The sequence below is a fragment of the Bradysia coprophila genome, unplaced genomic scaffold (genome assembly GCF_014529535.1).
Source record: "Bradysia coprophila strain Holo2 unplaced genomic scaffold, BU_Bcop_v1 contig_232, whole genome shotgun sequence".
NCBI classification, from domain to species: Eukaryota; Metazoa; Arthropoda; class Insecta; order Diptera; family Sciaridae; genus Bradysia; species Bradysia coprophila.
The window spans coordinates 21,664,934-21,679,670 of NW_023503493.1; the positions used below are offsets into that span (position 1 = coordinate 21,664,934).

Here is a 14,737-nt window from a genome sequence, read left to right on the forward strand (position 1 = left end):
AAAAGAGACGACACATTTTGTGCGTTTTTCATACAAAATATTCGATCAACGCACTTCAAGCATGAGTCGTACCCTAAATAGAGTACTGAAACATAGTACTCTATTTGGCAGCTGGTCACTATGACCACTCATGTTTGGAGTGCGTTGATTCGATTCGTTTATTGAACGTCACAATTGGCTTGCCGTTAATTCGTTTGTTATTGACAACAAAAATAAACTCACAAACTCTTCAGGTTTGGAATTGGGTGAAAATGGTTGTGTTGAAATCGATGTTCCGTTGGTGGAAATAATGGACATGGACGAAATGCCAGCCGGTCCGATTGGCACGGAAAACGGGAAAGAATCATTTAATTTCGATGAGAATGCTGAAGCGACACCATTTTTCAATCGGAATCTGTTGTCGGAAGCATCGTATTCGACCAGTCCACATTGTGTGGACACCGAAATAGGCGTACAGAAACATTCGGTTTCGTCAGCTGGCGTAATACAAAACATAACCTCATCATGGCCAGGTAAGCTGAAAGAAACAAAAATGATCTGGCGATAGAATGTAATTTTCTTTTTAATCGATTCAGATCAAGCACAGGGCAGCGGTATGGTCAACTTTTCCGAGCTGGCTGGTCATGGCGAAATTTTTCAATCGTCTTTCGAAACGTCGTTTAATCTGAGTGCTTTTGGCTTATCGCCGGAAGAAACGCGTGTACGAAATGCTTCGAAAGTAGGGAAATTGGTGGACACAATTCGCCGGGACGTCAAGCAACTGGCACTTCTTTGTGCAGCGGGTGATCGGGAAAAGTTGATCAATGTGCTTGTCATCAATCAGCAGCTGAATTTAATAGACCCACCACCAGTTGAGCAACCGGAACCGACAGAAGCACCCCGTTCCATCAACACTATTTTGAAACCTCCATGTATGCCACAAAGAGCTAAACGAAAAAGGAATTTGAACCTGAAAATATCCTATGGAGTCGTAACTGCGAAGGAGGTTGTGGACAGTATTACGGAGCGAGAAGCCGCGGATCGTCAACAAGAAAGCGAACGATAACTCGACGAAATCGCGAAGCACCATCGAGAAAATGAGATCAAGTCTTTCGACGATCAGCTTAAAGAAGTTCGTGGTCGATTGAGCACTGTGCGAGCTGAGAACACCGCTGTCAACAAAGAAATTGCTCAAAAGAAAAAAAACAAAATCATTGACGCTAATGAATTGGCAATTGAAGAAGCCGCAAAGATTGAAAGAGAAGGTGTGATCAGCGCTTACGACGACCAGCTCAAAACATTGAGAGACAAATTGAAAGATCTACGATCAACTCATGTGGCTGCAAATAAGGGCGTGATGCTTAAACGAAAAAACTACGAGTTGATGAAAAAGGAAACTGGGAACAAGATCCAGCCTGCCGTCCCACCACCCGAATTGGATCAATCCCAAGTTGATGATGAAGAATGTTTTTAAAATCACTGCAAAAAACTTACCAAAATCGTTTTCACGTTTTCCATTATTCGTCTGTCCTCAGAAATTAGAAATATTTTGACACTTGAATTATACGAGAAATGCAGTGGTACCACGACTAAAACTCAAATTCGTCTAACATTTTCGACCAATTGAGTACTGTTCCAAAATGAACCAAATTCAAATTTCGTCGTTCCATTTCTGTATGCTCTGACTTTTTTACTTTTTGCTAATATTCGATAATTCGAAAACTCGATAGAAGTGAATAATAATGAAAGGAAATTTGAGTTTTTAAATTGTAAAAGAAAATATTGAAATTGCAGCTGTAATGTAAGGTACGCGTGGGTATATTTCGAGGGTGTTCGAATTAGTCGTTCCAAATCAAAAAGACATACTCTACACTTTGATTGAAAATGTATGAAATGTTATGAAAAACGTTAATGTCTGTAACCGTTTTTTTCTTGTGGGCAGGATAACTCGAGTAATTCTTAACCAATTTCAACAATTTTTTTTTAATCGATGTGGAATTAAATTGTCGAGGCTAAGTTCGAAGATGAGCCATGTGGGATTAAGAATCTGGAAGTTATTCCAGAAAAACCTGATTTTACACTGTTGATAACTTCTCTATTAAATACGATACGATTACTTTGATGAAATTTGATTTTTTTTGGATGTGTGTGTAAATCATGTGAATTTGTTTTCGCCAACGATTGATATTAGAATTTATGGTAGACTATCAACTTGATAGTTGACTATCAACTTGTGAAATGTTATGAAAAACGTTAAATGTCTGTAACCGTTTGTTCTTGTGGGCAGGATAACTCGAGTAATTCTTAACCAATTTCAACAAATTTTTTTTTATCGATGTGGAATTAAATTGTCGAGGCTAAGTTCGAAGATGAGCCATGTGGGATTAAGAATCTGGAAGTTATTCCAGGAAAACCTGATTTTACACTGTTGATAATTTCTCTATTAAATACGATACGATTGCTTTGGTGAAATTTGATTTTTTTAGGGTGTGTGTAAATCATTTGAATTTGTTTTCGCCAACGAATTATATTAGAATTGATGGTATACAATCAACTTGATAATTGACTATCAAATTTGACAGTTGACTATCAACTTGCTTGATAGTTGACTATCAAATTCGACAGTTGACTATCAAATTTGATAGTTGGCTATTTGAATATCAATTATGAATTTATGTATAAAAAGAACGCATTAGCTATGTCTTTTGTCACTCCAGAATCATCTTATAAAGAGTACACATCGATCTAATGATCTATGATCTAATACCATAAAATGTTTGTCGCCTAACAATGTACAATTATCAAAAATTAAAAAGTATCACATTTTTGTTTTATGTGTGTTTTACCTATTGAAAACGAAAATGTGATACTTTTTAATTTTTGATAATTGTATGAAATGTGAAGAAAAACGTAATTGTTTGTAACCTATTTTTTTTTTGTCACCACGATAACTTGAGTAATTCATAACCGATTTTGATGATTTTTTTTTAATCGACGAGGAATGGGATTCCTGAGGCTAAGTTCGACGATAAGCTATGTGTGATCAACGCTTCGGAAGTTATGCCAAAAAATAGAAATGTAATAAATGAACAATATAGTTGATTTTCGATAATTGGTATTTGATAATTGCTATTTTATATTTTATTAATTAACAAGCAGCATATACCTAAAATTACATATACACTACAGTGAGTATATAGTATTACAAAAGTCAAGCAATTCTAACATTAGACAACTTCGACGAGTTACGGTATCGTAATGCAATATTAGACAGCTCGGACGAGCGATAAGTTTGATATTAGATCAAACCTAATATTGGACAACTCTGACGAGTGTGAAGTTTGCGGCCCGAGCGAAGCGAGGGTCGTAATTCACACGAGTTGCAGTATCGTATTGCAATATTAGACAGCTCGGACGAACGTTAAGTTTGCGGCCAAAGCAAACCAAACATTAGACAACTACGACGACTGAAGTTTGCGGAGCGAAGCCTGGGTTGTAATTCACACGAGTTGCGGTATCGTATTGCAATATTAGACAGCTCGGACGAGCGAGAAGTTTGCGATTAGACTAAAACTTATTATTAGACAACTCTGACGAGTGTGAAGTTTGCGGCCCGAGCGAAGCGAGGGTCGTAATTCACAAGAGTTGCAGTGTCGTATTGCAATATTAGACAGCTCGGACGAGCGATAAGTTTGCGGCCAAAGCAAACCAAACATTAGACAACTACGACGACTAAAGTTTGTGGAGCGAAGCGAGGGTTGTAATTCACACGAGCTGCGGTTATTCCCTTGACTGAAAGTCAGGGTCTTACACCAGAAAATACCGAAATATGTGGGTAACAAAAAAGTTTACTGTGCTTGAAAATGTATGAAATGGCATGAAAAACGTTTAATCTGGGTAACAAAAAATCGTTCAAGGCACGATTTTTTTTTAAATATATGGAAGTAAAATACCAACGCTAAGTTCGAAGATGGGCTATGTGGGACGAAGGATCTGGAAGCTATGCCATAAAAACAGGATTTTACACTGTTGATTATAGCCTCAATCGAAAAAGATTACTTTGATGAAATTTGAATTTGTTGCGTAGTGTGTGTAAATCGTATAAGTATGTTTTCGATGATGTGCATGAAACAAATAGGAAGAAAAATTTCGTCAGTACATGCCCAGCCTCTAACCGGTAAACATCTCTTGTTAGTGAACTGCTAACAACTTGATAGTTGACTAACAAATTTGATAGTTGACTAACAAATCTGATAGTTGACTAACAAATCTGATAGTTGACTAACAAATCTGATAGTTGACTAACAAAAATCCGTCTACTAAATACCAAAGAAAGATGTTTTTACTGTCTTACGGCAGAAAAATGCCTGCTTTCAAATGAAATGTGGTACATGTCGCGAGAAGGCGTTTTGTTCGTTCCTAGGGAATTCATCCTTCTACGAAATGTAATGAGAAGGCGTTTTGTTCGTTCCCAGGGAATTCATCCTTCTACGAAATGGGTTTTTTTTAAATTTTTTACCAAAGTGAAAAGGCCTCTCATCGTTCCATATTCGTTAAACTTCGCATCTACTCTGATTCAATTCGACAAAATGGCAATCAAACAGAATAATACATAGCTCATACGAGTTTGATTGGTTGATTGAAAATCTTGCTGCAAATTTATAAGAAACATAAGAACTCAAAGATCATTCGGTCTTACGTTCAAAGATTTTTTGAAGAATTTTGTTGTAATGTATAGAGTAATCGATATATTAATGTTCTAAATTTGACAATTTTTTTAGGAATACAGCATATGTAAAAATAAATTAGGATCAAATGTAGGCATTTGTATCAGTGATGCTTCGGAAGTTCAACAATGAAAATGATCAAAAAGATATTGAAAAAAATTATCAGTCAAGGGACCTGACCCGCCCAAAAGGTGGGACCTAGTTTTTTAGCTTAAAATGTATTCCCAGGTTCTGACAATGCGAAACCTTCAATTTTAAGCGTTTTCTAAGCTAATTTACAACATTAAATACATCAAAATTTGAAAATGTAAAGAGACGTAGCCACTGGCTCTAGAACTTGTCAACAGTACGTAAATTAGCTTAGAAAACGCTTAAAATTGAAGGTTTCGCATTGTCAGAACCTGGGAATACATTTTAAGCTAAAAAATTATTGATTTGAGGTAATTCGACTTTCGCCACCAATATTCCATGTACCAAAAACACAACTTTTTGTCAGATAAATATCAAATTTAGGCGTCCCACTTCAAATCAGATGTTGTATTTGACTCACAGCGGTCCATTTAGCATATTTAAAGTTTAATTTACATTTTTGCACATTTTCATCAAATTTTGTGGCGAGATTAAAGTCTCAAAATCACCATCGGGGAACTTTGACGATCAGTCATGAACTCAAAAAATATTTTTTAGACTTGATCTTTTTTATAAAATAATCTGTGAAGCCTGGAGATTATATTACCATGTTGACTCAACTTTTTATGTACACTGAGCCCACCGTAAAAAATCGATATATGTGACGTGGACCGAAAACGACGAAATTTTCAAAAATCGATCTGGCGGCAGCGCAAAATCAGTTTGAAAAAAAAAATTTCTTCCATAAAATGATCAGATTGACCAGCTGAGTGGATTTCCGGCTGAGCCTTAACAGAACTAATACATTTTGTAAAACCGCTACACCCTATTATACACTTTACCGTCAACATAATAAAAATGGCTAAACAAGGACATAATCTACTAAAGTGTTATCTACTAAAGGAGATAATCTACTATAATGGAAGAGAAGAACTAGTTCAACTAGTATTGTGATAGAAGTCTTTATAAAAGAAACACAAACAAATTGGTTTTCATTGAAGGAAAAGCGTACTTCCCGCGATGTCCGATGTTAAATTTTTAAATTTACTGGTTTTAACATACATTTCTCTGTATAACAGAACTCAGATTAGAATTAATTCCTCATTTTCGTCGTTTCCGAAAGAATAATTAGCTTTAAGAGGAATATACACATGGCTAAATTGATGCCTACATGAATCGCAAAATTGTTATTATTTGATGATATTTTTAGGCTGTTCGATTTTCTGTTTATTTCATTTTTTGAAAGATTTTTAAACACTTTAAAACTGGAAAGGATAAAATGCGGTTTTATTATTATATCATGGTAACCTTGTTAGCGGAAATATTTTCGCCACAAATTTGGTTACCGGGAAATCAAATCTTTGTCGAACAAACCACTGGGAAATGTATGAACTGGTAACTCCGTTCCAGATTTTTGTTTACTGGTGAATTTTGACTCAGTTGGGAAGATAGCATTATTTCCATTCCCGTACGTAATTGAAAAAAGGAAATTTAGTTCTTCATCTGATGGATTTTAATTAATGAACAGTGAAAATGAATGTTACAAAAGAAAATTGCATTTTGTGATTTTAGAATCCTTTTATTCAATTATGTTTTGTTGTCGGGACACATATCGAACTAGGTGTTAAAGCAATTAATCGCCAGTCATCATCTCCATAAATTCTAAGTAAAAAAATAATAATAATTTGAGTTGGAGATCGCATTTATGTATTTGTAGTGAATAACTTTACCATCGAAATCTACGGTTCCAGATCCATCAGTATCAATTTCAGCAATGATACCGTCTAAATCAGCATTGTTCAATTTGTCATCAAGAGCTGCGAGAATTTCTTTCAATGTGCTGAAATTGTAAAAATAAAACCGATACCTTAACACCCGAAAACAATTAACCGTCTGAAACACAGCGGACGTCAGTGAAATTTAGTCTTAGCAAAAGTGGTGATACTCGTTTATATCGGTGAAATAGTTAGCTGATAAACTGTTGACGCATCATGCCTCAATTTCACTGACTCCCATGGTATGCATTGTAAAAACAGGAATAATTAGAAGTCTTAAATAAAAGCTTTTCGTTGCTCTTGATAATAGAAATGTTAGGGTTTAGGATTTAGATACTTCTTAAGTGCATTTACCTGGTTGTAATGTAACCATTTCCTTCTCGGTCGTACAATCTGAAAGCTTCTTTAAGTTCCTAGAAAGGAAATAGAAAAGCAAAAGTTTAATTTTCTTGTTTAGATACTAGGAGAACGATCATTATTACTTAGGCCTCGATACGATTACAATTAAAACAAATTTAGTGCAATACAATCAAAGTTTCTAAGGTTCTTTTGGTTTTTGAGGGTAGAATAGAAACTAAACAAATTACCTGTTGCATAGCTTCAGCATCTTCTTCTTCAAGAAAATGTCCAGCAATATTGGAGAAACCATCAAAATTAACTTTTCCAGAGGCTGTTCACGAGATAAATTAGAAAATTTGCGATTAAAGTAAATATGCAATAAGATACAGCGAGTAGCGAGGAGTTACGCACTGAGAATGGACCCATATGTGTTCAATTCATTTATTATCCCTGGAATGCGTCACTCCTCGGAAAATACAATACTTACAGTCTACGTCATTTTCATCAATAAGGGCCTGTAGCTCATTATCATCGAACAACTGTCCCATTGTGTTTAAAATAGTTGCAATTTTGCTGGTTTCGATGAAACCACATTTTGTTGTGTCGAACATTTGGAATGCTTTTCGCATAATTGCAACTTTCTGTTCATCATCATCCTGAAAAGTTGAAAGAATTTTTTTTGTAAATTTATTTTTGAATACCAGATATCTTACATGCATATAATTAGTTCCCTAATCATTTAATGTATAAACTACACTGTTTTCCACTTATAGAGTAATTCTACACCGAAAGAAATCGTCTTTTAATTACATTTTGCATTTATTCACAACCATCTATCACACATCAAACAATTTTATTTATGGAATTTGAAAATAACGAACCGTTTCCACTAACAACTTAACCGTGAAAATGCCACAAAATAATTTACACTTCACAACCAATAAAATATGAGTTTTATTTTTGTTTATCATAAATATTTTCCAACATTTGTAGTGACGTAAGGCATACGGTATTATAGTAGATAGTTATACGAGTAACAATATTGTGGAGTGGAGATAAAGCGATACCTCAGTGTGGAATTTGCGCTTATAACTGGGTCTGTGAATACATGTAAGTACAAGTAACAATATCTTAGAATACCGGTGGACATTAAACAGACCACTCAAATGTAAGATAACCACAACCATGGTACACATATTAATGTACACATTTTTTTATATTATTTATTTTCAAACAGAAAAAAAAACAATTGACACAAATATCTGTGCGCCATGCCAAAATGCCAATTAAACGAGATGGAAAACAAAATTAGTTTTCATTGATTTCCATTTTTACCAGCAAGGTATCATTGAATGCTAAACGAAATGGTTTCTTTTCTTTGGCAATAAGTGACGATTTGCTCTCAATACGAAACAATTATAATACGAGCGTTGTGGTGGAATTGCTTTTTTAAATTTAGTATTTCGTTTCAGTATGATGAGTAAAAATGTAAAAATTACTTTATGAAATGAGAACCAAAACCTTGAAACCCAGTGTCTGAGTCTACAGAAAAATCGGATTACTATTTGTGCAAGAAAAACAAATATTTTTGTAGAAGGCACTTACAGAGGAATACATATTTTAAATTGATCCATTGCGGTTGCAGTTCCTACAAGGAAAAAGTAGATTTTATGTGGAGGTCTCTTAAAGTGACAAAAGCATTCAACACTACAGCTTTTTCTATCCGAAAAATTGGTAAACATTGTTTACAAAACAATTAGATTTACATGCTAAACTAGTTTCGACAAGAAACTTTAACAGCGGAACTTAAAAGAAACTGCAGTTATAGGCAATCTCAATTCAAAAATTTTAGGTTCTTATAAGAAAGGCATAATTCCTGGAGATAGGAAAAATTTTGTTATAGGAATGCATAACTCATAGTTCAATTATAATAACACTTTTATGCAAAATAAGAATTTGTGAGAAAAAAAAACTGAAAAGTTACCGACGGTTCAGTAGTACGCGAGTGTTTTTAATATCAAAGACTTTTTTCTAGTATAACGTGATCTAATAACTAATATAGCAATAGAATAGTACATTACTATACCAGTGAAGTATATCAAATTAAACTCGTATCCAGATGAGTAAAAGTATCCGAGGGCTTCAGAGTTGGATGAATTTTTTGAACATATTTAAAACGATCTTTATCGAGGAAAGTTTTCAATTTGCAATAATATTTTATATTTTTTGAAAGATTCGACTTCTCACTTAAAAGAAATGTTTATCAACAGAAATGGGTTTTAGCCACATTTATTCTAATCTCGAATCAAGCCCGCACGTTAGTAAGCGGGCGTGACGCAAGTCCACTTCCAAAAATTTTATAAAAAATGTTTAGTAAAACCTGCTTTTCGACCTTTCTGTTATATTTCCAGAAATGTGCAAATATAAAAACTGAAATTGACTGTCACAGTTGTAGAATCTGTTACTTATATGGATCGTAGTCATTTCGACAAACTGGTGCAAATCTTCTACTTCAACAGTTTTAACAATTTGATATTTTAAATTTCTCTAATCGCTTAAGCAGTGCCAATCAATTATTTTTGTGCTTGCTGCCGATAACAGATGACATAAGTAGTTAGCAATTGTTGTAAAACTTGTTACCATTATGTTTCAGAAACGCGTGTAGAAATGATCGTTTTAAATGTGAATTAGTGGAGGCAACTTTTGTAATCTAAAATTTGTTCTACGGTATGTCTCTAACTTGCACCGATTTTTCCATGATACTGTTCAAATGTCAATCAATGCAGCTGCCTACATAAAAAACCAAAATCTCCAACCACATATTTTGGGTTTAAACTGTTTTAAGATATTCTGCTGATTGAAAATGTGGCCAAACATATTATTCTAGCTACCAGGTAACTCAGATAAACTTTTTTTTATATTTGTCATATTATTTATTTAAAGGATAAAACCCCACTGGCGAATCCACAGGAAGTACAATCTATTGTTAAATAACTTATCTGACAACAAATATAGCGGCTACTAACGGCCTCAGTCACATTTTTGGCGGCTGCAGAAAGGGTAAAAATGGGTGTCGTATTTTGAAAACAAAATACATTTTCAAAAAAAGGTGCATTTTGGAGACCTAAAAAATTCCTAAAAATGTGTTTTGCTGCGATTCAAAATCACTTATAAGAAGTTTTCCCCGCTTAATTGACATAAGATTGAGTCTGTAGTTTTTGGAAAATATCAATAAAAAATTATCAATAACAGTTTTGCAATCACATAGCATATTTGTGAAAACGTTTTTGCGAATTTTCGCGAAAAACGTGAAAAAGTCATGAAAGTCGCGACAATTTATGGAAATTCTTGAGAACCTTTTTCCACCCTAGGGTATTATTCATCAATGTGTACAGAGATACATTCCACTCAAATTTCTTTCTTTAATTGATTTGCTGTTACATTCTATCAATAAAATGAGTCATCCGACAATTTTTGCTACACGATCTATCGAAATTTTGATCATTTTCATGCACACTAAAATGTGTAGCTTAAATTATTTGTGAAAGAAATATATCCTATTGAAGTCGGACTCCATATCAAATTTTGGATCGAAGGTCCACTTTTTTCATATTGTTGTTCTTAATGGAATTTTCCGTTGATCGGTACGTATTTTAAGGAATTTGAGTATCCAGAAGAAATGGTAGTAATGACATCTCACAAAACGATTTACACAGATCACTTCAAAAGATCGCACAAAATATTTTAATCATTTTTTCCGAAGAATTCCAGTTCAAATTTTCACATAAAATTTTTCATTTCGTTTCACCTTTTTAAATTATAACACCACCACTCAACTCTTAAGTAACGAACATCTATTATAAGACCATCCTCATCAGCATTAACAAAAAAAACTCTTTAAATGACTTAAATCTCACCGATCACTTAACATTAACAAAATTATTTAATTTTTCTATTCCTCAAAAATTTTATTTATAAACAAAATTCTTCATTATCTATAAAATTCGCATAAAAATTCTAATTTAATTACCATTGTTGATATATTGTTTACGACCGGCGATCTTTTAGAATAGACTGAAGAAAATTTGTAGTAATCACCTCTTATATTTGACTCCCCCGCTTAAAATAGTCATGAGCAATGGTTTGGTTACAAATTTTAAGTTGCCGTGGAAATTCGTAGGAAAAAAAGGGAATTGGAGAATTCATGTTGCCGTTTGTTTTATTTTTAAATCGATTTTGAAGCGAGTAATTCAACGTCCAATTCTGCAGATGGGTTACTTAAAATTGAGTCTCATATAGGTTTTGGTACTTTAGATTTTCGTATGGGAATTCGCTGATCTAAAAGCAATCCTTTGCCCGAAACAACATTGGAATTGTTGCTTGTGTGAATTTTGTTGATCAGAGACGAAGCCGAGGTGAATAAACACACGAAAACTAGTCGTTACAAGTGTTATGTGGGCGTAGAGAGTTCATGAAATTCGATGAAAAGAACGATTTTAGATTCGCAAGCATGTAATAGTAGATTACTATAACTGGGAAGTAACGAGTTATCTCGAGTTGTGTCGGCGGCAGCCCGAGGTACTTTTAGTCACCGTGATACGAGATAACTAGTTACTTCCCAGTTATAATATGCTATACGTTACCTTACGAGGTTGGTAAAGGCCTTGCCCTAGGGCAGTAATGGCCTAATTACTTTCCTAGTAAGGTAATAGTATATTACTTCCGAGGTTCCAAGTTGTGTATTTGATAAGTGGCGTGTTACAGCCCGACCCGAAGGGGATTACTTCGTTTGTTTTAAGAATCTATATAAGACCAGGTAAGGGAGTGCAAAAAGTTGTTCTCATATCATTGTCGACAACAGATGAATAGCTGTTTCAGAGAAATTATTTTTAAAAACTGATACGAAGAACGACAAACATTATCTCACGAATAGGTGGAAAAAAGTAGTTGTTTTTCCGTTCGCGACTGTATTCCAATCGGTTTCGTATATACCAGAGAAAAATTATCACTATAGCACTTACATGTACTTATTACTACCATTGGAAATTTAATTTTCCAAAAATATTTTTCGTTAATTTGAACGTAAGCATTTCAAGCATATCGTGATGTGCTCATCTTAAATTTTAAACAACTAGAAAATATTCGAGGTTGTTAAAAATTCAATTTATTTTAATAAATAAAAAGAAAAATTGGAAACATCTTCTGTTCGTCGATTTTTTTCTTTCTTTTTTTCTTGCATCAAACGAATTTTCTTAAATATTTATGCTAAATATACGTGTACACTGTTGTTCGAAGTAAGAAAAAAAAACTGCAACATCCGGATTAAAATTTTGCTGAAAATTAGAATAGAATTTTCATTGGTAACACACTATAACACGGTAATTATTATTTTCGAAATTGTGATGTTCATAAATATAATGAGGAAACAGTGACAGATTTATCGGCATTTTTTATTTACAATTTTGACAAATTTTATTAGCATTTTATAGCCCAATAAAAGTCTACAATGTGCGTCTGTTGGCACAATTATGTTGAATGGTTTTTTTTTTTTTCTTGTTAATTAAACATCTTGTGGAAAGAGGTGTTTGAACATTCATTTGCGGAAGAACAAAATACGTTCTAAATAATGTTGGAAGTGGGAAGAGAGTTTTCCCATTCATGTTTATTTGAGTGTCTTTCAATTGAATGTTATGATTAAGATAGGAAATATTCGGGGTCTATAATTTCAAGCCAATTAAATTACAGACATTTGGAATATGTATAAATGTATATGTTTCGTGGATGTAACAGTATGCAATGAGAATGGTTCGATCTGTTCGATTTGTTTAATTAGTTAGAAAAAAAATACTTAAATTTCGTAATAACTGAAATTAATTCGACGCACCATTTCGGCTATAAATATTTAGTTGTGAGTAGCAATGTGTTGGCATTAAATTTTTTTTTTATAAATCGAATAAATAAATTGAACGATTTTCATGATCGAATATTATGTTTTATTTGAACGAGTTGCGGAATTTGTACACTTGGATTCGCAATTTTGTTTATTTTTTTGTATAAGCAAAAATAAAAAATGAGAGGAAAAGTAGTGCTTCTGAATTCGTATACCACTGTGCAATGTTAACACTATAATCGTATGGTAAGATATTCATCTTACATTTTCTTTTTTGTTTATGAGGAAAGTGGCAATAAAGTTAATGAAATTGAGAATGTTATCGATTCGAGTCGAATCAACTAACAACGAGTTGAAGGTTGAATAAATGGACAGCGCTTGGAAAAATAAATAATCGAGGAATATTGAACTGGAGTGTGGGATCACGCACCATAAAATGAGTCTGAAGTAAAAAGGATGCATTTTCATCGTTTTTTATAGAATAGGAAGTTCATTAAGTAACGCTGCGATATGTCTGGACTTTTAAATATGAATAAGATCACAATTTATATCTAGCACCACAGCCAAACACTATAGTCATAATCATTGTCGGGTCTATTACTTCAATCGATAGAGGGTATTTTCAATCTTGATTTCAAATCTTGTACTTCAATTTTTTTAACATGTATTTTACTTTATAAATGACCATATTACCCAGAGCTTATCATTATTTTTGTCGTTGTTATCAAAAACAGATGAATATTTGAAGCTAGAAATCTAGACTGCTACTCTTCCTCTTGGTTAGAGTAGATATTCGAGGAAATATTTCTATTAAAAAAATTATCCGAATAGCTGGCTCCGGCTGGAACATTTAGCAATGGTGAACATTTTTTTTAAAATCTAATCTATATTTTTGTAATTATATGGTTAGATTTCCAACACAACATGTACTGAAATGAAAAGTCTAAATTCGAAGCGATAGTTTTGGCATGAATCATGTTGCTGTGGTACTGTTTATGTGTTTTGTTTAATGCTATTAAATCCACCGAACACAACACTCAAAGAGATGATTATGTTATTTAAACCACGGCTTAAATATGTTCAAAGGTAGCGCAAAAAAAAGAAATGTTTTTTTTTTGTTTGAAAAATAGACGCATGCCTAGTCTACACAATATCGAACTGTTGTATATGTTATACAAATTTATTGTGAATTTTTCTTTCTTTTTTTCGAGATAGAAACATTATTTTGGTATGCCAAGTATGTGGTTTAAAAATCGAAAATGAATGACGTTATCAACAACGATTTTGTTTATTTTCCATCAAATCGAATAAAAATATTTTTTTTAAAAATGAGCGTTCATCTACTTACAGCATTTGAAAAGAAAACACCAATCCTTTATACTGTCACCGGCGCTAATTTATTTTTATTTTTTATGTAATTTGCTGTGGTAGTTAATTATAGGTTTTTCTATGCGAACTAATCGGAATTTTTCTGTTTTAACAAAAATTAATCTTCCCATCTCATATGACGACTTCCGAATGAATTCGATGCAAATATAGTTACAAATACAAATACGAATAAATCAGGAGCCGGCAGGTTTTTAAGTACACGAACAGTGTAACTCTCAATTTAAAATTACTTAATAATGAGTAATCGAAGGAATGATGTCGGTTGTAAAACATCAAGTAACTGTTTTGATGTCTCATCATATCATAGCTTGTCTTCTCGACATTCTCGGTATTGAAATTTATTCCGATTATTAGATGTCTGAGGGCAGATTATGCATTATGAAACGCTTACAGGTATAACACTCTTTGATTGTAAATGAATTCGTCGTGAATTCGTAATCGACGTTATCTTAACTTTTACAACGGCAAGCGTACAACCAACAATATAATTGATAAATCTGTTACTACAT

General features: G+C 33.3%; 1 protein-coding gene across 1 annotated transcript; it reads right to left on the bottom strand.

Moving 5' to 3' along the window:
• Positions 1-6,393: 6,393 nt before the first annotated feature.
• LOC119076292 (troponin C) lies at positions 6,394-11,116 on the bottom strand. Its single transcript, XM_037182955.1, has 6 exons — positions 10,980-11,116; positions 7,437-7,605; positions 7,198-7,280; positions 6,965-7,023; positions 6,566-6,675; positions 6,394-6,497 (listed from the first exon to the last, which is right to left on the bottom strand). Exons 1-6 carry the CDS (start codon positions 10,980-10,982, stop codon positions 6,469-6,471), a joined length of 453 nt encoding a protein of 150 aa, XP_037038850.1. The 5' UTR covers positions 10,983-11,116; the 3' UTR covers positions 6,394-6,468.
• Positions 11,117-14,737: the final 3,621 nt, after the last annotated feature.

What these genes read in the sequence shown, in the direction of transcription:
- LOC119076292 (XM_037182955.1), bottom strand. An exon ending in TGATGAAAATGACGTAGACT is followed by an intron (nt 7,281 to 7,436) that starts GTAAGTATTGTA and finishes TCTCGTGAACAG; the next exon opens with CCTCTGGAAAAGTTAATTTT. An exon ending in AATGGTTACATTACAACCAG is followed by an intron (nt 6,676 to 6,964) that starts GTAAATGCACTT and finishes TTACAATTTCAG; the next exon opens with CACATTGAAAGAAATTCTCG.